The sequence below is a fragment of the Balaenoptera physalus genome, assembly GCF_965194825.1.
Source record: "Balaenoptera physalus genome assembly, chromosome: 1".
Lineage (NCBI taxonomy): Eukaryota > Metazoa > Chordata > Mammalia > Artiodactyla > Balaenopteridae > Balaenoptera > Balaenoptera physalus.
In genome coordinates, this window is record NC_138882.1 from 66,213,683 (window position 1) to 66,239,742 (window position 26,060).

A 26,060-nucleotide genomic window follows, 5' to 3' on the forward strand; every position below is an offset into this window, starting at 1 on the left:
AAAGATACATAAGCATATATGCAGGTATAGCCCAAGATTTAGCAGGAAGGGTAACTTCATTCTGGGTTTTAGCAAATGTGTTTAAACTCTGCTTTAAAATAGAAATCTAAACATCCCCCAGCACCAGACGATGACAGAAATCAATCCCTATGGTCCCATCCTCTCAAAGCTTTCCCATATCCTAGGTCTCCTTCTCCACCTCTTGTCTTTAAAACTTTTCTGCAGGTCCTAACAGGTTTCTTTCAGTCTGAGCCGATGTGGTTTGATTAAAGCAGCACTCACTGGTCAAAAGGGTGAGTCCAGGATGCAGAGCAGAAAGTGGCTCAAAGGATGCTGTGACAGGCGGGCGGGAGGCAAAGCAAATCGCTCAAGGGCTTCACTGGCCTGCACAACTGTGCCTCAAATTACAACAAGGAAGCAAAACTGAATTCTGAGAAATGAGCAGAGTCCCAAGCAAAGCATCCAACTCCAGACGTGGTCCACAGATAGGGGAAATGTGAGAGCAATGCACAGAGCAAACTGGATCACAGCTAAAGCGGCTTGCACAACCATGACTCACGTCTACATCTGCCTGCAGGTAATAATCGAGCCTGATAATACACACCTACGTGTTATGTAAAAACACAGCGGCCTTCTGAGGATGGATTCCTCTTAAATCCAAGTTCTTTTGGATCTGAATTCCTTGAAGGATTTGCCTCTGTCCTTGGAACAAGTGGCTGGAAATAGCAGGGCAACTCTGCACATCAATGAGGGTCATTTGGTGCCTGGGAGGCAGCAGGTGAAGGGATGAAAGGGAAGCTGAGAAAAGGGGGGGCCGGGGGGAAGGGGTGCTACAAAGAGCACAAAAGCCAATTACTTTAATTATTTTAAAATCCTCGGTGGTGGGTGACCTAGATCTTTCAGTAACAAGAGATAGATGATTATCTGCATTTGATTGATGTATGACTATAAACTAAAGAGATATAGTCATCCAGGGTAATCACACACACATATATGTATGTGTATTCAACTTGAAGTTGTTCCCATTGTCATAATGTCAGATTTCCTCCACCCAACCCCAATAAAGTTTTCTTTATTTAGAAGGTTTTGTTCTGGCTTTTATTGTGAAAGCTGAGGAAGGGATGGGGAAGGGAGGGCAGGGAGGGAGGAGACTGCACAAACAGGATGACCTCAGAGGGAGCAGAGCCAGCCAGAGCCAGCGAAGAGAAGCCTCCCAGGGACCTTGACCTGGCTTCAGAAGCAGAGCAGAAACGCACAAGTGCACACATGGTGACCTGGGTGCAGCCCAGGAGGGCAGGCATAGTGACAGCAGGCTGGTGCCCGTATCCACACAGCGAAGGCCTGGAGGCACTACTTTCCCATCAGCTCGCTGGCCTCAGCCACTGTTCCTCCTGCCCAAGCACCACAAAGAAGGCAAGAGTGGGTTCTTTTCTGTTCAGTCTTTATTTACAGCAAAGTACAGAGTATGTGGTCATTTATGTAACTGCTAACAATAAAGGCAGGGCAGTAGAAAGAAAAGGGGGAAGCGCAAGCATCTGAAAGACAAAAAGAAGCCTACGTCTTTATTTACCTACTCACCCTGTTCCTAAGGCAGGACTGGCTAGGCACTCACTGCCTCTAAGGGTGGCCGGATGCTGACCTGTAACCAGCCCCCTGTCCCAGGAGGGCCGCAGAAGGCCCAGAGACCAAGATCAGAGGGGACTCAGCTCCAGGCTCACCTCGACGGTTTCCCCAGCCTGCTCTCCCTCTCGTTTGCTCGGACACCGAGACTTTCCCCACTCCACCCTGAGGTCAGGGTGAAGGGGAGGAGTGGCAGAGAGGTCCAGTCAGCCCTTCTCAGAAGCCCAGCCCTGGGACCCAGAACCTCCCTAGCCTGCCTCACCCACACGGTTGTGGACAGGCAGGTGGGAGACTCCAGGGCAGAGGAAAACACTTCCCTGCAAGAGGCTACTACTTCCCTCCCATAGCCTCGGGCCCTAGTGCAGGTCAAGGATGTTAAATCAGGGAAGCCACACAAGGACAGCAAAGGAGGTGATACACAAACGAGCTGGGCTCCAGTCCCTCCCGCACACAAGCCTTAGCCTGACCTAGTGGCCTCATGAGACTGGCAACCCACCCTGGGCACAGAGACAAGTGTCCAAGCCAGCCCAGGAGAGGCAAGAAGCCAGTGTCCTTGACTGCCCAGCAGCCAAGACCACAGTGGGTTGCCGCAGAGACAACAGGTTCTGAAGGGTGAACCGGAGACCTTTCCCTGCCACCCTCCCCAGCCTGTTCTTCAGAGACCACTGCCTCTTCGAGGGCCTACCCTAACCATTCCAAATCAAAGGACACCTGAGGTCACAACACTGCATCTTCCGTACACACACTGCCATCTCTCTGCTCCTATTGGTCTCAGGCTGCCCAAGAACAAGAAACCCAGGGCAGCAGAAGCTCCACGGGGGTGAAGGAGCATGGGACCAGGCCTTCCCACGACACAATGCCTGTTCCCTAAACACATGGTCCTCGGACAACACCTGCGCAGCTGGGAGAAGCAAGCACCACCGGGTATGTCTGAAGCCAGGGGACTCCTATGTACACACGACCAACGCTGCCCCACTCTGCTCATCCATATCGCCTCCCCGGGCAGCAAAGAGTATCCAGATGACTCACGTCATGATTTCTGGCCTAATGACTCTATCTGACTCTCCAATGGAATCAGAGATCCAGTGACTCTTGAAATACCAAGTCCGGGACTTGCCACATAGAAAGCTCAAATTCAGATACTCAGCTGGCTAAACGCTGGGGTCACCACACAAAGGCAGAGCTTCCTGTCCCCTCCTTGCCCCAGACGTACTATGTCACAGAACCAGAGGAGTCGTCAGCACGGCCCAGTGAGCCCCCAACCAAGACACCAAGAATTGGTGATGGTTTTACCCAGAGGCAGGGCAGCCCTAGAGCTGCTTCCAGTGAGGACAGGGCTTCTCGGAGACACTGGACGCTTGGTCCCAACACCATGAGTAGATGAGGAAGCGGCTAAGTGAGTCAAGGCTCAGAGATGAGAAGAATCCATCTTCCGAGGCAGTGGGATAGACAGCCAAGGCACAGAATGGTTTGGCACCTGGGAGCTTCAAGTAAAGTTGACCATGCTACCATCGAAGGGCCGAGGCTCTCCCAGACAGGGACGGGCTTCCCCTGAGCACAGACAGGCCCCACCCAACAAGGCAGGAGACCCTTGGGTCCTCAGGATCCTAATCCAGGCCTGCCATCTACCCTTCATCTCAGAACCGCACAAGGCATGACTGGAAAGATAACCAATACTGACTCGGAAACACGCACTCCAGAGCTTGGCCATCCCGCCAGGTACCGGCCTTCAGAGCAGGCACCCCGGGAGCCTCCCCTTCTCCAACCAGGCAGCTGCTGCCCTTGGGGGGCTCCCTCAGAGCCTGCAGCACAGTCTCCTGAAGGTCTCACGGGTGGCAAAGCCCTGCTGGGGATTAGGTTTGACTTTTTGACACAGCCCAACAGAGTTAAGAGTCAAATGGAGTCCAGAAAAGGGGAAGCAAACTGCATGGTGCTGTTTGCTTCCGTGTGACTAGAGTTAACTGCATCAGTTTATCTGAATGGCTCAAGGGGCTATGAAAGCAATGGAAGGAGAAGGGTTCCCCAGAATGTTTCAGGCTGTGGCAGTCACAAGGGAATAACTAAGGGCATAGCCTACCGAGCACTGAGATGGTCCACACTGAGGTGAAAAGGTTCTGGCTCTTCTGCAGTTAAAAGGTGACGCTTTAGGCCTCTATAATCACACCTCTTCCTTCTCGCTTGGTCCCCTGCTTCCTCCACCCCTCCCCACCAGGAATCTTCAGGAATCTGTACTTCTTGCAAAGAAGGAAGTTTTCACCAAGAGAGAGCCCTCAGAAAAGCTGGAATTCTCCACCCCAAACGTTTTCAGCCTAAGACTCCAACTTGTGACTTAAAAACGCCACTCCCCTTCCCCGCCCCTCGTGCCCGGCAGCTGCCATGTGACACGGCAGCATGGTAAATAAGTCAATCAATGTGGCTGTGATGCTGCCAGTGACGGTCCCTGTTATCCCCACCTCGCTGCAAATCCCCACGCTTCGGGGAACAAAAGCTACAGGCTCCCTACACGGCAGAGCTCTCTTGCCACCCTGTGAGGGGCAGGCTGCCAGCAGAGGTCCTCAACCAAAGCCCAGACTGCAAGGTCCACTGTGCACTCCACAGCTTGGGGGACAGCCCAAGGAATCTCATGGGTGACCTCCCTGGGAAGCACCAGCATCTCAGACGATACGACAGGCATAGTCCCACTCCCTCCTTCGCCACTCAATCAGGAAGCGACCCCATCACATCCCCACCAGGGAAGGAGAGCGAGGCAGCTCTGGCTTTCGGAGAGACTGAGAAGCGGTTGAGTCAGGAAGGAAGCGTGGAGCTACCAGAGCAGCCAGAGGTGGGCAGGGGCAAGAAGAAAACGCAGAAGACTCGTTCCCCTCAGTGGGCCCCTTCCCTGAGTTTGATTTTTGAGTTGAGGTCTTGCCTAATTTCAACTCAAAAAAAAAAAAAAAAAAACAGAAAAGAAAAGAGGATCTCTCATCAACATTATCCTAAAGCTCCAGCACCAAGAAGGTGGCATCTGGCAAGGGAAGCGATCAAAAGTTCCAAACTCCACTTCCAACGAGTCCCACAGACAGTGAGAGCCGCGAGCCGTGAGCCTCCCTCCCAGATGCCTGAGCCTGTCCCACCTGGAACCCACCAGGCAACTTCCCTTTGGTGAAACTCCAGCTCCAGCCCCCAAAACACTCAAGTACAGGCCCTCCTGCAGAATACTTACGGCAAACAGCTGTACAGTATTTGTACATTTACACAAAAATAGATCCTTTTCTATATATATATATATGTATTTATAACTGGTTACACGTTGAAGTCATAATTAGGCATCACCAGTAGTAGTTGGCACAGTTTGTCATTTAAGCTCAGGGTCAAGTTCTGTTTCATTTCGCTGCTCCGAAGTACCAAAAAAAAAAAACCAAAAAAACAAAAGGCATTTCATCCCCATGGTGTTTTCTTAAATACAGCAATGTCATAGGAAACCATATGTATAGATGCACAGTGCCTCCTGCCCCCTCCTCCTGTCCCTTGGAGATCGGGGCCAGGGGCTGAGGAGACGGGGGTCAGTGCGGCCGGCTGCTGGACTCCGAGGCCTGCCTCTTGCGTGAAGGGGTATAGCCATTGAGATAGCCGTTGGTCTGCCGTTTGGAGATCCCTCCGTTCAGGATGTCCTGGATGTGCTGCACGATGAGGTTGATGGCCACTGTGGGGCAGAGACCAGCAGAGTGTTAGGGACACGGGGAGGGTGGGAGCACGTCTGTGGGGCTGTTATGTCTGTTTGGGTGGACGGCACTCAGGAACCAAAGGCTAAAAACTGTTCCAGGAAGCTGGCTTTGCCGCTTGCGAGCAGGTCATGCCACCTCCCCAAGCCTCCATCAGGGCTAATATGACCCCCGTAGGGGCATTCTCGGAGTAGGACAATGTAGGACGCGATCAGAGGCATGGACTGGATGAAAGCAATTGACCCAAATTCTGGACATGAGGTCTGGCCTTCGCTCTGACACCATCAATTAGCTGTGAGACCCTTCCACTGGGTCCCCATCCCATGCAGCTCCCCATCCCAAGGACAGGGACCCCACAGAAGGCCCTCTCCTCCAAAGGTCAAATGGGACTCTCTTTCCTTAGCCTTGGAAATAAATCATATGCTTCAAGCAAATGATCAATGTTAACATCACCAAAAATGGGATAAACATCAAGTGCTGTCTGAGGTGATGCCCCAAGAACACCCCTCCCCCAGGGTATTCTCCAGACTATATAAGCTGAAGCTAATCATGAGGACACAAAGGCAAACCCAAGCTGAGTGCCATTCTACAAAACAATGGGCCTGTACTCCTCAAAAATATCAGTGTCATAAAAAACAAAGAAAGGCTGAGGAAAGTTAAGGAGATTAAGTCAATATTAATTGTCCTGGATGTGATGAGTGCACTGTGGCTATGTAAATGAAAATGGCTTTGTCTTTAAGAAATATACAGTGAAATTTTCACTGCTGTGACTAACTCCCAAAAGGCTCGGCAAAAAATTAACTTTTTAAACAGAGGAAAATTGAAATAAATGATAAAGAGAATGAGAAGACAGGGTCTTCTCACAATTCAACTCTGCCCCATTATGCCTAAGTCCAGGGATAGTCCTACTTTCTAGACAAGTCAAAGCTAACGCATAAATGCACTAGTGGTAGAAATCCCTTTCCCTTTAGGAAAGGCTACCTTAGTGGCAGGTCATTCTAAATTAGATTAAGAAGGAAATCAGCTTTTGCTAAAAAATGGCCTCAGATACAAGGCAGCCAGGTATCATCACTGGAAATGACAGTAGAAGGTAATCTATTGCCCTCTGATTGTTGCCAGAGAAGCACAAGTTCACGTCTGTCCCCATTTATGTACGTGCATATTCACAGGGGCCTGTCCCCGAGGCCAGACGCATAGGTATAAATACCTTTCTGGCTCACAGCAGCAGCCAGTGGCTCACCCACATCTATAGAGCCTTGTTTGGTTACCACATCCTACCCCAAAGTATAACTGACAAAGGGTAGAAGTTATGCCCCATGGGATGGCACCCCATGAGGACTCACCTAGATTATCTGCACCTCTAGGAATGATCACATCAGCATATTTCTTTGTCTGTGGAGAAAGATATTTACAATGCATTAAATGCATTACAATGCGTTAAAGAGAGAAGCTGGCCCAAGCCACTCTCTAAGGGAATGTGGGGAAAGCGCCAGCCTTCTCCAACCAATCCCAGAGAGCAGCAGCTTGTGGCTTTAAACCTAATACATTTTATCCATTTTATCTAATTTATAATAAATTGGCTTTTCCCTGAGTTCTCATTAGCATTTAACATTGTTTCAGCTTACAATCTGCACAGAGAACATGGTCTTTGAAACCAAATATATAATTGCCTCTTCACCACTAGGAAAACCATCGGTTAGTAAAACCAAACTTAAAGGGGAGCAATTCACCTTGGATTTCTATACACAGTTTATCTAGCACGAGGGTAAACCCCAAAAAAAGTAATCGCCGTTGATGACCATTTTCCCTGGCTCTGTTATGACACAGCCTTAAAAAAAAGAAAGAAAGAAAGAAAAAAAAGCCCACAGACTCTCTTTTTTTTTGTAAAGTTTACTGACATTTTGTGGACCATTTTACAAATAACTTGTGTCCTGGTGAGACCACATAAACGATGCCTTAGGACACGGGCATCTTTACTCTGTGCAGCTTCCACGCGTCACAACTGCTGAATCGCGACTGAGGCCCAACTTGAACCAGGCAGACAGTTTATCAGGCCCAAGTTCCTGGTTGATGCGGGAATGAGCTGCTCTTCCCTGAGCTGAGTGGCTGGACGGGAGAAACAGGTAGAACAACCTAGAAAATATTTATGTAAAATTCTTAGCTCCATTACAACTAAGTTAAACAGCAGAAAGTTGGCAGTAAACTCTAATCTATGTCCAGTAATCAGTTTCCTTTGTATTCTTATTATTAAGTTAAAAAGAGCAGGAGAGGTCCTCAGATGGATGGATAGAATTGCACAGCTCCACAGCCACCTCTGCCCTCTTCCCAGAAACCTAATCCTGTGACCCAATCCTCTCCAGGGGAATGAACAGGGCATCAGCGTTACTCAGGCTGACTCAAAGCCTGCCTGGTTCCTGACTGAAACAAATGTCAAGTCTGTTTTGATGCAAAACCTACTAACAGACTTAAAGAAACAAAGAGGCCCCCGGGGTGGGGGGGATGGGTGGGGGAGGGGTGCGGATGAACTGGGAGATTGGGACTGACGTATATACACTACCATGTGTAAAACAGATAGCTAGTGGGAACCTGCTGCACAGCACAGGGAGCTCAGCTCGGTGCTCTGCGGTGACCTAGATGGCTGGGATGGTGGGGAGGTCTAAGAGGGAGGGGATATAGGTATACGTATAGCTGATTCACTTCATTGTACAGCAGAAACTAACACAACATTGTAAAGTGATTATACTCCAATAAAAATAAAAAGAGAAACAAAGAAAGAAAGACGGTTTGGGATCATATTTTTCCACGAGAGGAAAAAGAAGTTAATTATTAGGAGAAGCAGAGAAATCCCCACACTCGGCCACACTCTACACCTCTCATCTCCCTGAAGGCATCACCCAAGACCAGACGAAGACCCAACCTCTCTCGCTTTCTCTCAGAACTTAACCTCACCACTCCAAACCTCATGTCCCTGAGGCCTTCCCTCAAAGTTCGCCTGTCTTTCATGAGGAAGCTGGGGTGTTTCCTAGGCTGAGGGCTGATTTGCTAAAAGCTGAGAATTCCCCCGCCCTCACCCTTCCTTCTCTGAAAGCCAGCTCACTAGAGAGTTCCCAGCTGCCGTGGGGAGGCCTGACAGAGCCTGTGCTAGGGCAGAAGTACAGAAGCCTGTTCCAATATGGCGAACCTCCCAAATGGGAACTTACACAGGGACCAATGACAAGCTCGAAACGGGGCTCAGATGTAGTGACAGAAGAGATTCAGAAGGGAATACCTTGTAGCTGAGGCCTCCTACACCAGTACTCCAACCATCACAGACTTTCTGAAGACCCAAGTGGCTGAGTCTATCCTTGGATACTGATGCACCCTCGATAAAGGGTCTCACACCATGAGCCTACCAAGCAAGAAGTGTACAGCTTGCTGGACTCAGACAGCAGGATCCTGAAGGGGTACCCCAGAAAAAGAGTGGCAGGACAGAGCTCTTGCAGAACACAGTGATGGGAAACAAAGCGCCAAAGGCTGCCCTTTCTTGGGACTTGAAGATAGAGGAGGGAATGAGTGAAGTCCCAGCCAGGGAGCTCAACTTACAGACCTTTATTTGTTTGATTACATTTTAAAGACTAAATTCAATGAAAAACAAGAACACAACTCACTGGCAAGCAGAATTCCTCAAAGGCAGGCTTGACGAATGTAATGTACTGAGATAAAATCTGCTCAAGGTCCCTCCCTCTTTCGCTGATGTCCCTTAATACTAGAAGAGAAGGAAAAACAAGAATCAAGAAAACAGTGCATGAGTCAATGCATGTCCGCCTTTCACAAGGCCGACCAGGATCACACAGGCTTCACAGTGACTCTGGATGATTCACAAGCTGGATTCCTGAGAGACTTGACCAAGAGCCAGTCAGCAGCAGCTTTGGGAAAAACAAGTTGCGTTTTCACGTCTTGCTATGGTCAAATCCAGCTATGCTCTCCAAAGCAAAAGGTTGTCCAGGAAAGGCCAATAGTCTTCTGATTTCAAGCAACATTTGACCCAAATTAAACTTCATTGCGAACCCCAGAAAAAGGCAGGACAAACTCATAATAGGAAGTGGACTGGACCCAGAGAGGTGGTGGGGCTTCCTGGAAAAGGGTGCGGGTTGCCCGGAGACTTCTCCTTTGCCCACCCTGATCCCGTACCCTTACACTTACTTACCTGTGTTCAGGACGGCAACCCTCTGCTGATGTGCCACCTCCACCTGCCCGGCTCCCACCCACACTTGAGCCCCTACAGGGGGTAGAAGTGGGGCAGAGGGCCCAGCTGTGGCCAGCCACTCCTGCCCACCTCAAGCACAGAGGTCTGCAAAGGGAAGACCTCTTAGTGAAAGATGAGAAAACCATGGTGTAAGAAACCGTGGGCTGGAGCTGTGAAGCTGCCCAGATGGACCCAAACTCACCACCTTCTACCTTCTTCCTCCTGGGGGGGGCTGTTATTCGGGGACTTGCAACAAACACTGCTTTTAATACAGTCTTTCATCAAAACATGGAAAAGCAGCCAGAATCCTGGTTCTGCCACTGTACACTAACCTCCCTGGGCCTGAGTTTCTCCCAAACTCAGCAAGTGAGTTTGAGCCCCATAATCAAAAACAGCCCCTCCCTACAAATGTTTTCAATCTTGGCTATTAACTCTTTCCCTCCCACCCCAAAAGGGTATCAAATCCATCTACAATCATTTGCAAAGGGCTCTCAGCTCCTCTCAATCATTTCTCAGGTAATCGTTTCAGTGTGGGATGAAACTCGCTGTAAACAAACATAGGGAATACTTCTAAGTGAATTTCTGGAAAGCCACGTCTGTAAATAATTCTGTGTTTACACGCAGGCGTGCACACAGGAACGCACGCACGTGGGGGAGCGCAGGTAACAGGGAGAGCCTGTGGTTATGGTCCAGGCTGGCATGAAGTCTGCACGATCAGATGGCTAGAAAACTGTCAGGAAGACCCCATTCCAGAAACCCGGGTAATAAATATACTGCTATCACCATTGACTTCTCTACCGGCTCCTCAAATCACAGGGAGTTTTCCCCCGCATGAGCCCTGGCAATAAAACGGTTGGTTGGTCCCTAAACCGTCAGGATTTGCCTCACAAACCCTGCCGCCTGTGCACCCAGCCCAGCCAGGAAATGGTCTTCTCAGGCATTTGGACACGGGGCCCTGCTCCAGCTGCCACCGCCGCTGCTCTGTCAGGGACGCTCGGCCAAGTAGGAGCCCCAACAGGTGCCACGTGGCTCAGCCCCACAGGCCTCCAAGAGCTCGGGCACTCAGGCCAACGGGCTGAGCTCACCAAAACACACAGCCCGTGCGGCCTCCAGCTCTTCACACGTCTCCAGATAAGGTCCAAAGAAAAAAGGAAGCCAGACCAAAAGGGTATCAGAGCTGGGGGGAGAAAAGCAAACACACGCCCGCACTTATTAAGCAGCTTTGACTCAAAAGCCCTGCAAAAGCCTGATGCCGGGTTTGTTTCACAAGACGTGCATTTCACACAACTGCTGACAGCTTCAGCACTGTGGGAACCCCTGTCCTTCCCCCAGAACACACACACACACACACACACACACACACTCCCCTTTCACATCTCTCTGCCACTGCCCTCAGCCCAGGCCTGCAGCCCTCTTGTGTCTTGCAGACCCGAGAGCATCACCTGTCATGTCACGGGAGACAGGAACGTACCAGGGGGAAAGCAGTGAACGCAGGTGAGTCACACCTGCGTCCGCTGAAGCCCAAAGCCACTTCTTGCCCCATCAGCTACAGCGATGGGGGCGAAACTGACCCAGTTTGAATCCTGACCCCATTAACTACTACCTCTGTGGTCTTAGACAAGTTACTTAACATCTTTGGAGCTCATTTTCCTTAACTGTAAAGCAGAGCCCATAATAGCAACTTTCTCACAAAGCGGTCACTTAGGAAGACAGGGAGATATACATAAAACTCTTCAGCACCGTGGCTGGCACATGGTGTGTATTCAATAAGCCTAAGTTTCTATGATTATGAAGACAACAGGACCTGAGGAAGCTCCGGGAGGGGGATGGCTCCCTGAGACAGCAGACTATCGGGAGGATGGGAACTGTGAACTCAGGTGAGCAGGCTGGACCCAGTGGGGGTGGGAGTCCCTCAGAGCAGCTGGGAAGGTGGGGGGCGGCGGGCGGGGGCTGCAGTGCAGGAGTGGGGGGCGGACACGTGGAAAGACAGGATGGAGAGGGAGAAACAGGAAGACAGGGAGGAGGCATCCTCCAGCTTCCAGCCTGGAAAACGAGATGGCAGTGGGTCGGCATGTTTCCCAGACGCTGGGAACACGCAAAACCAGAAGGCATCGCCCACCTCTGCTCCCAAGAGCCTTCCATCGAATTATTACCTTAAACAGACGGGACCCCTCCTGAAGCCAAGGACAACTCGGGGCCAGCCAGTTCACTGCACTGAAACGCCTTCCTCCTCAGAGTCAGGAAACGGGGCCAAGCCAACAACTAAGTCAGAACAAGGTCTGGGCACAAACCGGAAACTCCAGGGACTTAGAACCAGCTTCCTCGTCATCACTCTGACCCTGGCATATTTGCTGGGCTGGTATAGGCCCTCTCAGAGGGGCCCTGCAGGGTAAAGGGCAGGAAACGACAGGTCTACCCGTCCCTGCTTGGCTTCCACTCAGCCCTTCCAAATCAGCTAGTGCTGCTTCACATCAGCCAAAGCCGAGAACCAAACGTAGAAGGACCCAGAATAAACACAATTCCTCCACGGCTGTCAATTCACTTAAAAAATTCCTTGAGGAGATGTGTTACCCTAGTAAAAGAACACACTGACTGTTTCAAGGCTCGCTGCAGCCCTAATTCCGTGTAAACTGGGCACAGAGAGCCATGGCGGGAGAGACTAGGGGTCAGCAGTCCCAGGGCCCCCGCCTCACGTCTTCCCTGTTCCTAATTCAAGGGTTGGTTAAATTCACACAGAGAGGGGAGGCGAAGGCAAGCTCTGCTGGGAGGAAACCAATTCCCTAGAAATAGAAGGGGGTCCCTGGGAAGGAAGGAAGTCCTTCCAAGGCTATGAGACTTGATGCAGACCTCCCTCCCACATGAGGGTCAACTTGGAATGTGCCCAGGAGGATGCAACCCACAGACGGCTGAAATCATAGTGCTCACTCAAGTCTCCAGGAATGTTCTTTTGCCCCACAGCTCCCAACTAACCCTCCCTCCCTCTCCCTTACCCACAAAGCACATGCCAGGCATATTTTTTGTCCTAGGTGGACAGAGAGTGAATTCGTAGAAACAGCTTTTGCTGAGAGTGACTAAGCAGTGGGTGACATGACAAGACAGCGGAACGGAAAGAAGGCAGAGACCTGCCCCAGGGGCACCAGGGAAGGCAGGGGGTGAAGAGAACTGACCCTAAGAAATCCCCAGAGAAGGCCACCATCACCTCAGGTCTCTCCCCCATTTCACATAAGGATCTCAGTACAAGAAAAGGAGGGAGACGTTTCTGTTTAATCTACCCTAGGATTATTTGTTTGAGTGAATCAGAGTCCAAGGATGTTGCCACTCCACAAAACGTGGTTCTAATTTCCTGTGCAATTTCTTGCACTTGCTCCTCCCTCAGGCATCACTCCATCTCCTGGGACTTTAGTACCACCTGCTGGACTAATGATGGTACCAGCCCAGGTGTCACCAGCTCCTGAGGACATGACTACTCAGAGGTTCTGACAAGTCCTGAGAGAACACTCGGAAAACATAACATCATAATCTCAGGTGAAGCAGGTTTCTGATCTGCCACATTGATATTTATCAAATAATGCCACCACCAGGCATTTTACCTGCATTACCTCTGATCGGCATAACTATCTCAGAAGTACTAACTAATCCTTACATGATCAACCAATAGGAAAATAAGGTACAGAGAGATTAAAGCATAATCCGCCCAAGGTCACACATCTACTAAATGGTGAAACCAGGATTTAAATAATGTCCAGTTTAGGGGGAAAACCACGGTGGGGTGGGGATGGTGGTGTGCTGAACTGGGCGATTGGGAGTGACATGTATACACTGATGTGTATAAAATTGATGACGGATATAAACAAACAAACAAACAAACAAACCAATAAATAAAAAGTCCAGTTCATCTGACTCCAATTTTCCCCCCAGTGATGCCTCCCAAATTTGGCAAGCTAATATGGACATCCGAGCAGATCAGCCTAGGTAGGACCTGGGTTTGTGGATGAAGGTGATAAACCAGACCCTGGGGCAGATGCATAAGCGATTGTCAGGCTCAAGCCTCAATTCTCTGTCAAAAAAGATCACGCAATTCTTATCTGGCCTGTGTAACCCTAAAACACAGGCCTGTCTCCTTCATATTACCCATTTAAATAAAAAAACCCATGCCTGGGAGGTCACAAGAACCACCAAAGTCACAAAGTTAGCAAGGGGCTCTGCTGGGACTAGAATTCTCCTTTTTTCCATCAGGTTACTCCCCCCTGCCCGACACCACCGGGGAGGGGAAGTACAGCTCCCCTGACTTAATAGAGTGTGACTCCTATTACTTCTTAGGAGGGCAAAACCCAGGGAGTCATTTCTCTAGATTCTGTCATTTCCACTTATAGTTCTTGTGACAAGAGTACTGAACTGGATAAACTGAAAATCTGTTTCATGAACCGGAAAAGAGGAAACTTCACAGACTTTGAGGTCAGAAGGCTCTGGGCTGGAGCTTATGAAATTTGACTCTGCCAACGACTTGCTCTGCGACTAGGAGCTAACCCTGGCGTTTCCTGTGTCACTCCTCTTCCGCACGATGGGGACTCAAACCTTAAGTCAGCTTTCATCCCCCTCCTCAGTCACCCACACCCCACTGCCTTGGTTGGGGTCCCGTCAGCTCTAACTCTGCTAGGAACCTTTCTCATCTCTCCCCAACTCTCCATTGCCCCTCACACCACCCATGGGCGACAGCCCTACCTGTTGTCCAGATCAGCAAGACAGTCCTAACAAGCCGTGGTGTCTCTGTTTGCGGTACATGCCTTCCTGGGCTGCCCACGCCATCACCCCGCCACATCCAAGTCCAGAACCCACTTCCCCCACAAAGCCTCCCAAGCTCTCTGGTGGAAGCAAGCCCTCTGCTTTGTGTCCCGCAGAGCTGAATTCACAGGCTCCGCTCTCCCACCAGCAAGCAGTTTGGTGTCTTCAGCACACGCGGAAGGAAGGCCTGCAGAGAGAACAACTGACTTTGCTCCCAAGTTGGGTGGACAGAGTGACCAAACCTCCACAGAACTTTCCGGAAAGCGAAGGGTGAGAGAAGCGGGCAGGTGGGACCAGCTGCCCAGAGTTGCAGGCAGAGGGTGTTCCTGCCCCCCACCCCAGATGTCCTACAGTGAGTTCCCATCTTGATTCTGACACCTGTGGGGAAATCATAAGGAACTGAGCATTTAACCAAACTTTTCCCCAGCAAAACCAAAACGTAAACTTCTTATGTCATCTCTGTGACCTCACGAGCCTTTCGTTACCTGAAACAATAAGTGACTAATCCCTTCTCAGATGTCACCAAATGTTTGGGCAGCAGGACATCCCTGGGACTAGACTGACTCAGTTGGGCTGGGCCACACAGCCACGAGGCTGCCTCGGGGAAGGCACGGGCCCCAGGATAGGGGAGGGCAGGGGCCTGTCACAGGCCACCGACAGGGCCATCAGAGGCTTTTGGAACGCACCTCTGCGGGAGAGCCGGGTGTCCGCATCTGTGTCCACGAAAAGCTTCATCTGGAACAGGTCTCGCACTTCCTGGGAGTAGAAAGCCAGGATCCCTTCGAAGAGCACCACGTCCGCAGGGTAGACGGTAACCGTCTCCTCCTTCCTGCAAACCAGAGCAGATGATGGGCCGAGCCAGGCGGGGGGAGCCCGGGAGGAGGAAACAAGAGAAGCTGTCTGGGAGTCTGGGGTCCCAACCCCTTGACTGAAAGGGCGCTGAGAGGGTTTAGCTAACACAACCTTACAGAGCCCTCACACCACCACGGGAGACCCAAGAATGAGCGCCAGGACGGCTGGAGCAAAGGTCTCCTGTGACCAGTTCTTCTGAGCTTTCGCCATAAATCAGATGGGTAGACATCCTTCTCCTTGGAATAAAAAACCTGCTGTTGGGACCTCCCTGGCGGTCCAGTGGTTAAGACTCTGCGCTTCCAATGCAGGACACGCAGGTTCGGTCCCTGGTCGGGGAACTAAGATCCCACATGCCACACAGCACGGTCAAAAAAACAAAAAAACAAAAAAACCTGCTGTTGAATGAAGAATAAAGACAGACAAAAGAAGATGTGATCACTTTTTTTTTTTTTTCCCCTCCGAAGGCGTCTCCAGGAATGCTCTCAGTCCTGGCATTTATGGAACCTAACACTCTGAACTTTCAAAAACAGAAACTCACAGTTTTCTCCCAACAACTCCACCCCCTCCCCCAGTGCTGAGGCAACTGGGAGGAAGAAGGAAGGGGCAGATGGAGGGAGGGGAAAAGAAAGCTCTAGGTAAGAGGGTGGGAAGGGGAAACGATTTCTGTGGAGGGAAAGAGTCCCAGTCCTGCCAGGTTTGGCTCTGCCCGGCTCCTACAACTGTCTACCTTATCAGTAAAGCAGGGACATACATTACCTCATCCATCTACCCACAGGATTGGGAAGCGCAAGGCAGATAGTACTGTCAACACGACTTTTCAAAAGCCAGGGGAGTGAAACCAAATGGATAACTGGGGCCTGCTGGGGTCCAGCTCCGCCCTGTCTCAACTTTCACTGCAATCTTATCTTTTGCTTCTGTCGGAAAACCACCTTGCACTTCACCTCAAAATTCACTAAAAGGGAAGTAATGACGCCACTCCAAGGTTTACCACTCACCCTAACTAGCAGACATTTGTGAAGAAACATTTGTGAAGAAAACCAAACAGTTATTTCAAAAGTTCCTTAAGATGATAGGTTTTATCTGTGCAAACACAGTGAAGTCAGCAGCAGCTGGCCACTAAGGAGGGACTTCCTTCCCATAAACATGCTTTGATTCTTTATTGGCTCAGTCCCTTGGGTTCCTGTCTAAATTCTAAGGCAGCACTGCTGGAGCAACTACCAAGGTGGCAGAATATGGAGCATAAAAGACAGCAGAAAAGCACCAGGTTAGTGCAATTAGGAGACTCTCTAGGAAGGTGGTATTAATTCTGGATGCACACAGAACCATCTGGGGAGCTTTTAAAAATATTTATACCTGGACCCTACTCCCCTGGGGCTCTGATTTTATTAGTCTGGGGTGGAGCTAGAGCATCGATATTTTTTAAAAGCTCCCCAGGTATTTTTTCTTTCTTTTTTTTTTTAAGTCATGAAACTTTATTTACTTAACAGCAGAGGTTCGAAGTATTTTGAGCGGATAAAAATACCAGGAGAAACTGCATCCACGTTGGTATTGGAGAGACGCCTAACTTCTGTATTTTAGAAACTGACAGATGAAGTAGCAATAACGAAGGAAATGGAAAGTATGAATAACACAGTTAGCAAGCATGTATGTTTGTGCGTGCACACAACTTTGTACAAAACTTGGAAATACAACTGCAGCAGGCACAAAAATTAACTGTTAGGCCACAATGGAATATTAACCAATTCCAAAAAGTAGAACTCACTTGTGTATTTCTTTTTATTTATCCTGCTTGGGATTTGCTGGGCTTCTTGAATCTGTGGATTTAGTGAGTTTCATTAGTTCTGGGGAAAATTAAGCTACTGTCTCTTCAGATATTGCCTTTATTCTCTTTCTTTCCTTCTTATTAAATATTTTTCAGGTCTTTTCACTGTCTTTCATGTCTCTTAATCTCTTTTCTGGTTTTTTTTTCTGTCTTTTTCTTTCCTTAATGCATTAATGAATGATTTCTTCAGATCAATCCCCTAGTGTTTGAATTGGGTTTTTTTAGGTCCATTTTGCTGCTAAATATGTCTACTGAGTTTTAAAAATGTGCCATTGTGTTTTCCATTTCTAGAAGCAATGTTTGTTCTTTTCCCATATTTGATACATTATTTTTAATTTTTTTTCTTTTTTTTTAAATTTACATTTTCTTCTCCCAGTTTCATTGAGATATAATTGACATAAAGCACTGTATAAGTTTAAGGTGTACAACATAATGATTTGACTTACATACATCATGAAATGATTACCACAATAATGGTAATAATGTTTAGTGAACATCTATCATCTCATATAAATGAAATATTTAAAGAAACATTAAAAGAAATATTAAAGAAATAGAAAATTTTTTGTGAAGGAACTAAGGATTTAGTCTCTTAACAGCTTTCATATATAACGTACAACAGTGATAATTATCTTTATCATGTTGTACATTACATCCCTAGTACTTATTTATCTTAAAGCTAGAGTATATACCTTTTGACTATCTAGTTCTCCCTCCCCCTGCAAGCCCATCTCCCCATTTCCCCACCTCCCCCAACTCCCCACACTGGTAGCAATAAGTTTGATCTCTTTTTCTATGAGTTTGTTTTTGAAGTATAATTGACATACAATACTACGTTAGTTGCTGGTACACAACACAGTGATTTCATATTTCTATACATTTCCAAATCATTACCATGGTAAGTCTAGTTGTCATCTGTCACCATACAAAGATATTACATTATTATTATTGAGTATATTCCCCACATCGTACACTTCATACCTGTGATTCATTTATTTCGTAGCTGGAAGTCTGTACCTCCTAATCTCCCTCACCATTTCTTCTTCCCTTACCCCCTTCCCCTCTGGCAACCACCTGTTTGTTCTCTGTATCTATGATGCTGTTTCTGTTTTCTTGTTTGTTCATTTGTTTTTAGATTCCACATAATACGTGAAATCATACAGTATTTGTCTTTCTCTGTCTGACTGATTTCACTTAGCATAATACCCTCTAAGTCCACCCACGCTGTCGCAAATGACAAGATGTCAGCCCTTTTTTAAAAATGTTCCCCAGGTATGTCTACTGTGCAGCCAGGGTTGAGACACGCCAACCCTAGAAGAATGTCAGGTACCGGAAAACAGGGTTTTGTGGTTTAGGATAAGGAACCAAACTGGGCAGAGTTCAGAAGCAAGATGGATAGAAAAAAGGATCAACGAGTGAGTGAAATAATGAGTCACTCTAGGCAGCTGTCCTGGGCCAAGAAGAGGGCAGAAAGGCTCTGCTGGGAAACAAAACACGTGTGTGGGATTCCTAGGGCTCCATTTGGAATACACAGAGTGAGTGCAATGACCATGCTAATTTACCCAGACTGGCACTGTGTGGCAGTGCTGATCAGCTTGCCTAACTGATAAACACTAAAAAGGAACAGGTGGTTTTCCAACTCAACAGTCATGCCTCTTCAGTCCTGGGACAGTAAGAAGAACAAACTGCCTGCTCTGTGGGTGGTGCCCCGAAAAGTTGAAATCAATCACTTCCCAAGTCCACATGTAGGTCTAGGTGGGAGAAAATTTAGAAATAGCTTAGAGCTAAAAACAACATTTATTGAGCACCTACTAGCCCAGGATGTGCCAGGAACCTATGGTGCAATATTCTGTTTAGGAATTTAGAGATGGGCTGGGAGGTTCACATAAGAAACCTGGAGTATTAGAGCATTTGAGATTACCTAGCCCAACCTTCTCATTTGACAATTATTCTTTACGATAAAGAAGGGGAAGACCAGAGAAAGGTATTTACAGAGAATAGGTGACTTCTCAGTTTCAGCCCAACATTTGTTTGTAGTCACCATGAAAGACCCATGGGTGGGTTGGGATCAGTTAACCCTGGACAGCTGGGTCCCTCACAAGTGGCCCTTAAGAGTTGGGGGGGACTGCTGTGGTCTTAGGTGGTCACAAAGCTTCATGCGAGAGATGGGCTCTGGGCCACTAAAGAACAGGATTTTAAAATAAAAGGTATGAGAGAGGAATCTGGAGAAAAAAACGGAAACACAACTGGATGGGCAACTCTGCAGGGTTTTTTTTGTTGTTAATACGTGAACTGGATGGAGCTCGTGCTGCACAAGCTACTCTTCTTCACCTCCTGCCCCCCGACTACACTGGTCAGGCCCTGACTCCTGCCAAGTGCCCTCACTCCACTCCCTTCCATCGGCCCCATATCAGTCTCTCACCTGGGCCACTCCAAGGGCTGCATAAACAGCATTGTGAATCCTCGTTCCTGCCACCAGAATGACCTCTCCATTCCTACATAACTGCCATCTATGGCTGCCTACTGCCAACACGTTTGTCCTCTGGCCCTGGGGTCCATGGTCCTTCCTGATCTGAGGCCTGCCTGCCTCCCAGCCTCCTCCACCTCCTGCCGCTCTCCCCACACACTGACCCCCATCCCTCCACACCTAACCTACTGCAATTCCCCACCAAGCTTGCCCCTGAAATGCCTCCCTACCCATCACCTTGGAAATCCCTTTCCCAACAATTTCTCATGCTTTCCAATGCACAGCTTAAATATCATCTCCTTTACACAACCTGCGCTAAATACTCCAGCCCTTCCTCCCTCCTACTCCTCCACATCCCCGTGCCTCAGTCGTCAGGCTGCACTGTAATTCTGTAGCAGTACCCCGCCCAGGACCTGAGAGGTGGTGGGCTAGACTGTCTCTTGTCAACTTGACATCACCACCACTCCCCCAAGGCTAGAAACTACAATTCCCAGAATCCCTTTCCCTATATGGTCCCAGCTACTTTGCCAATGGAAAACCTAGAAGATGAAAGTGATTAACACAACACTGTAAATCAACTATACATGAATAAAATAAATTTTTAAAATTAAATTTAAAAAGAAAATGAAAGTGAAACAAAATTTGTAATTTTTAGGAGATCATAGTAGCTAGACAAGGAAACTGCAGACACTCCATAAGTTCCCATTCAGAGGCTGTGGGCCCGGATGGATGCAGCAGATTCTTGGACTTTGCATGAACCTAGCTTCTTCTCCAGATGGCAGCTCAGGCTGCCATCATTGGGGACGAATGTCTCTGATTCTCTGGCTGCGGCCTCCCAGATCTTTGCTCTCCCAGCCCCCTCATTATTCATGTTAGCTCCAGTTCCCTATTCTAAACACCCCTTTATTCCTGCACAGTCTGTAGAGGTTTGATATAGGAGGCATATCTTGTTCTTTGAATGTCCTGCACAGCAGAATCGGGTCCATAGTAGGAAGTACTTCAGTAGCTACCAGTGAGGGATGAAGGTGAGAGCCAAAGCAGCCCGGCTTTCCATCACAATGTGCTCTCTCTTTTCTCCTCCTCCAACCGAATCTTTGCCACACCCTCAAGTTCTGAGAAAGTTCATGAGAAGAGCACAGAACACGTGAGCTAACTGCATTAAAGGCGGAGATGTGTCCTAAAGGAACACACAGGGAGATGAAGATCGGGCTTTTTTTTCTTTTTTTTTAATATATATATATATATATATATTTATTTACTTATTTACTTATTTATTTATTTTTGGCTGTGTTGGTTGGGTCTTCTTTTCTGTGCGAGAGCTTTCTCTAGTCGCGGCAAGCGGGGGCCACTCTTCATCGCGGTGCGCGGGCCTCTCACTATCGCGGCCTCTCTTGTTGCGGAGCACAGGCTCCAGACGCGCAGGCTCAGTAGTTGTGGCTCACGGGCCTAGTCGCTCTGCGGCACGCGGGATCCTCCCAGACCAGGGCTCGAACTCGTGTCCCCTGCGTTGGCAGGCGAATTCTCAACCACTGCGCCACCAGGGAAGCCCCGGGCTTTTAATTATAGAAACATTTGGTAGTAGAAACATTTTAATTATAGAAACATTTGTTTTTAATTATAGAAATATTTGGTACGAAATCTAATTTCCCATTTTTAAAAAATCAACTCAAGAGAGAGTGGGATAAAGAAACCAAGAAGGAAAATGAAAAGCGGGAGGGAGAAACTTTCAAAAGAGCCCAGAGCTAAAAACAACACTTACTGAGCCACTACTAAGGAGCTACACGTGGTGTGACACACCATTTAGGAGTGTCGAGTGTGCCTGGGAGGTCCCCCGAAGGAGACAAAGTGAGCAGAGAGCTCTGTGTAGCTCTGAAGGAGCTCGGGGTCTGGCTAGCAGGAGGGAAGTCCTCCAGAAGCCCCTTCCCACCACTCAAGAGGGAAGGAAGCTGTAATGGAGGTCAAGCCACTCTGCTATTCCTTATTAGGAGCATGAAAATCGACAAATGGAAAGGACAGGTCTGACGTGATTGAGAAGCTCTCTGGTGGGTCTAGTCTTTGGTGACCCCAGTGCCCTCACACCTCCCCACACAGCTCGATCCCAAGTAAACCAGGAGAGCAGAAAGAACAGCTTCCTTTCTTCTTCTTCCTGTTTTTCCTCTACCACACCCCCTTGCGTTTGTTCCAGGAACAACAGCTTGGGCATGTGGATGAGGACGAATGCGCAGTCCCTCACCTGAGTCCAAATTCACAAATCTATCCCTTCAGAGTTAACAGAGCATGATGATCACGATTGGACTGTTCCAGGAAGCACCTGGATGAATTCCTGACGCCGTGCACCTACAGGCACGCTGATGCCACCGCCCTGTCACTGACAGGCTGCAGTGGGCACCAGGCACATGGGGGCGGCGGGGGTGCGGGGGTGGGGGGCGGGAAGAAGCCTGGAACTTCTGGGGATGCTCTGGGGAGCAACAGGTAACAATCCCCAGCCCAGAGCAGCTCACTTACCGGGAATGGGAGACAAAGTCATACACAGGAATCTGGACTGTTTTCCCTTCGGTGATTTCTTTGAGTGTCTTGAAGATGAGTTCATTGTCAAAGGCATCTGAAGGAAATCAAACTATTAAGATGTTTCTTAATTGTAAAATGATTTCTCCTATAATGATGAACAGGGCATCCCTATAAACCTATTATTTCACATATGTGTATCACACACTAGAGAAGCATCCCCTCCCCGCAAAAAAGCCAGATTTCTACCCAAAGCAGAATGCGAATTCCCTGCATCTCAAACCAAAGTGTATAAATGAGTTCTGAAAAGTGGATTCTTTTTTTTTTGGCTTGCCATTCCATCTCTGGCCTCAGACATCTCTCTTCTCTCTCTAAATCCAGCATATGATAACCTGGAAAGCATACTCACAACTAGGGGACTGCAGCAGGCATCACACCAAGTTTTGACTTCCACAGTTATAAGAACTCCAAACCAGCTAAAGGGGCAGTGTGCTCATCTGGGACCGTCAGGGCAAAAACCATTCAGGCCGCCATCCTGGACCCTCCACCCCACTCTGCCAGTCGGTGAGTTTAACACACGAGCCATGTACACGCACGTGCTGGGTGCTGGCGGGAGGGTGTGACACAGGTTGCTGCGGATCAGGAGGCGGGAGAACCAGCTGTGTGTGTGTGCTAACCTGTGTCTGGCCCACCTGGAGTAATAGCTTCTCCAAGAGTCACCCTTGTTCAGACACAGATTCTATCAGTATTTAAGGCGCCAAGCACCAAAGGATGCGTTGCAAAGTGCTTCTTTCCTATAAGCCCCACCGCAACCCCGTAAGGTACCTATCAGTCCTCCATTTTGTGGATGGGAAACAGAGAGGTTAAGCAACTTCTTCAACCAATCCCCCCCCACACGCCCTTCAATGCCCCGACTCACCCGGGTGATCAAAATTGAACTGGCCCTTCAAGGCTTTGGCCTTCTGCTCTGAAGTGAGGACACGGTAGAAGCTATCCTGGCTCAGGATGACCACCTGCTTCTGGCGATAGTCCACCTCATTCTGTCCCAGGAGCTGCACAATCTTAGCACAAACGGAAGACTGTAAGGAGAGAAGGGAACACCACAAAATAAGGGAGGTCCAGTCACTGAGCTGATGTGTGCGCCCTGAGCAAGGGGGCCTTTGGAAGGAAGAACCCCAAGGCTACCATATCTTGGATGATGCATTAGGGGAAGGGAGGAAACGTCTGCTGAGAAGGAATTCAGGGGCCCCGAAAGTCTCTTCCTCTCTTTCCTTAACACAATTTACTACGCTCAGGTATCACAGTGAAGGCAGGGGGAGGAGGGCAGTAATCTCTAACTCCTCTTCCATAAAGCCTTCCCCAAAGCTACTAATAAAAGGTGACACTATTTTATTCTTCCTTGCTTGCACCCTGGGATAGATACACAAAAAAGACAGCAGAAAGTGGGGAAAGGGCACACTGAGGCTGTGCTGATGGGCCAAAGGGCCTCTGGGTCATGAAGTGACTGGGCATTTGCTAGACATCTCACAGCCCCTGCACATCTCTTTATGCCAAAGGAATCTCATAGCAGAGAGCTTGACTGGTTGGCGGTAAGGCCAAGGTCATGGCTTCCATCCTACTTCTGTTTGTTTCTTTTGCTCTGGTCCAGAGCCGTGGACTTCATCGCCCTCACAGTACCCTGGGCAGCCTTGTCACACATGTGTGCCCCTGCTTTTAGAGCTGGAGACATAAACATCACCAATACCTGAAACAACCTAGGGGTATCCCAACTAAGAGTACGGACGCCAGGTACGGACGCCAGTTCCAGATGAACTCAAACCTACGTGCTTTGTGTTGTGTTGCTAGTAATACACAGATCTGACTCCTTTTCTCTCCAATAACATACGCTCTTTGTAAAAGGAAAATTATCAAACCAAGTGCATTCAAAAGAATGAGATAGTGAAAGACTGTATTTACCAAATAACCCTTTTCTTTTTTTTTTTTTTTTCATTTGATACAAAGATTATTTGAAAAATAAGAATGTCTACATTACAAAACCTCTAGAAGCTGTAACTCAAGCCCCCTCTGGAACTGGGTGACCTAATTACAAGCGATGAAAAAATGAGCAGTTAGAGGTTTCTTGGGCTCAGCCTTAGAAGCCTTACTATTGAACTTATTTTACCAACTGATTTTACAGGGAAAAACCAGGAAACTTTTAAAAATTCTTATGAAGAATGTATTTGATTTGTCCAAGCATAAGGAAAACCGGTCATTCCTGTTGTACTAGCAAGTGTAAATTAAAACTATTTTGAATTATACTCCAATAAAGATGTTAAAAAAAAAAAAAACTATTTTGCACAATATGTCCTGTTGTACACGTGGTGAAACACACTGCCATATTATAAGGATCTGTGGGGGAAAAATATTTTGACTCAACTGTTAATTATTAGAAAATTATTTTATGACACTTTTACACATTAACACACAAAAAAGCATTTAAAACTACTTAGGATTTTTGGAACTACAGATGTGCCAAAAGGAAAAAAAAAAAAAAGAATCACAGGAAGGTATAAAGCTTGCACATGACTTAAACTACATTCAAAACTGAAAATGCAAAAAAAAAAAAAAAATGAAAATGCTACAACAGAATCAAAGGTTCTATGCAATCAAAACCTCTAAGTTTTTAAACATGTATAGGCCCATAATTTCCTTTTCCTAGCTTCCATCTGCTTCTTACATCACAAGGCTATGAGAGGGCAACGTTTATACCTGCAGCCTTCACTAGTAGATAGAATTCCTTCCAGAAGTCCAAAGAACAAAAATGAAAACAGGGATTCATGGAGCCAGATATATATAATCTATCAGGTTATTCAAATAATGGTATTTTTTAATTTGTAGCTAAAACACATTAAATGTGTTTTTTTTTTTTACTAAGAATAGTAATCCCACCACTGCCAGGAAAGCATATAAGGAAGTTACACTACTTAATTTCACAGATAAACCATCATTTCCCTTAACCCAGGCACAACCTAGGACAGAACCTATCCAATGGCCAATAAAACTGGTTAATGAACATACAATAGGTACAATTCTAGAACATCAGTGTTCATTACACTCTCTATCAAGAGTAAAGATGGCTGGGGAATTCCCTGGTGGTCCAGTAGTTAGGACTCAGCGCTTTCACTGCCGGGGCCTGGGTTCGATCCCTGGTCGGGGAACTAAGATCCTGAAAGCCACGTGGCGTGGCCAAAGCAAAGCAAACAAACAAACAAAAAAAGAGAGTAAAGATGGCTGTTTTGTTGGTCCACAGCTGCTTGTCTCAGCTCTATGTTTTCAAGGACTGAGCTGGTGATCGTTCTTTCCACAAACATACCACAACCAACTGCTAACATTTTAACTGATTATTGGTTAGGTGTCAGGCCCTAGGCCAAGTGCTCCATTACAGCTACCCCCAGAAGTCACAAGTGTTACCCTTCACAGATGTGGACACCAAATTAAAGGACTTGGCTACAGTCATACAATCCTGGTTCCTTTCCTCTTAAACTTAAAAGTAGTCAGGGACTTCCCTGGTGGCGCAGTGGTTAAGAATCCGCCTGCCAATGCAGGGGACACGGGTTCGAGCCCTGGTCCAGGAAGATCCCACATGCCATGGATGCAACTAAGCCCGTGTGCCACAACTACTAAGCCTGCTCTCTAGAGCCTGTGAGTCACAACTACTGAGCCCGCGTGCCACAACTACTGAAGCCCGTGTGCCTAGAGCCCGTGCTCCGCAACAAGAGAAGCCACCAAAATGAGAAGCCCGCGTGAGCAATGAAGAGTAGTTCCCACTCGCTGCAACTAGAGAAAGCCTACACGCAACAACAAAGACCCAATGCAGCCCAAAATAAATATAAATAAAATAAATAAATTTATTAAAAAAAAAAAAAAGTAGCCAGAAGTGGGGGGTGGGATAAATTAGGAGTTTGGGATTAACATATATACACTACTACATATAAAATAGACAAATGACAAGGATTTACTGTATAGCACAAGCAACTATATATATTCAATATCTTGTAATACCTATAATGGAAAAGAATCTGAAAAATAGATATAGATATATGTATA

The 26,060-nt window shown here is 47.8% G+C and overlaps 1 protein-coding gene across 4 annotated transcripts in view; it reads right to left on the reverse strand.

The window, feature by feature from the left end:
• Positions 1-1,424: 1,424 nt before the first annotated feature.
• UCK2 (uridine-cytidine kinase 2) overlaps positions 1,425-26,060 on the reverse strand; it is a 79,771-nt gene continuing 55,135 nt past the window's right edge. For 3 of the 4 annotated variants that reach the window (XM_082438814.1, XM_082438813.1, XM_082438812.1), the window contains 6 exons: positions 22,894-23,053; positions 21,975-22,071; positions 15,015-15,157; positions 8,969-9,066; positions 6,665-6,713; positions 1,425-5,302 (listed from right to left, as the gene is read on the reverse strand). In XM_082438814.1, coding sequence (XP_082294940.1) covers positions 5,163-5,302; positions 6,665-6,713; positions 8,969-9,066; positions 15,015-15,157; positions 21,975-22,071; positions 22,894-23,053 — 687 coding nt within the window. In that variant the 3' untranslated portion in view covers positions 1,425-5,162. Of the gene's footprint in view, positions 5,303-6,664; positions 6,714-6,746; positions 7,455-8,968; positions 9,067-15,014; positions 15,158-21,974; positions 22,072-22,893; positions 23,054-26,060 lie in introns of those variants that run through there. The other variant, XM_082438815.1, reaches the window with a different exon arrangement.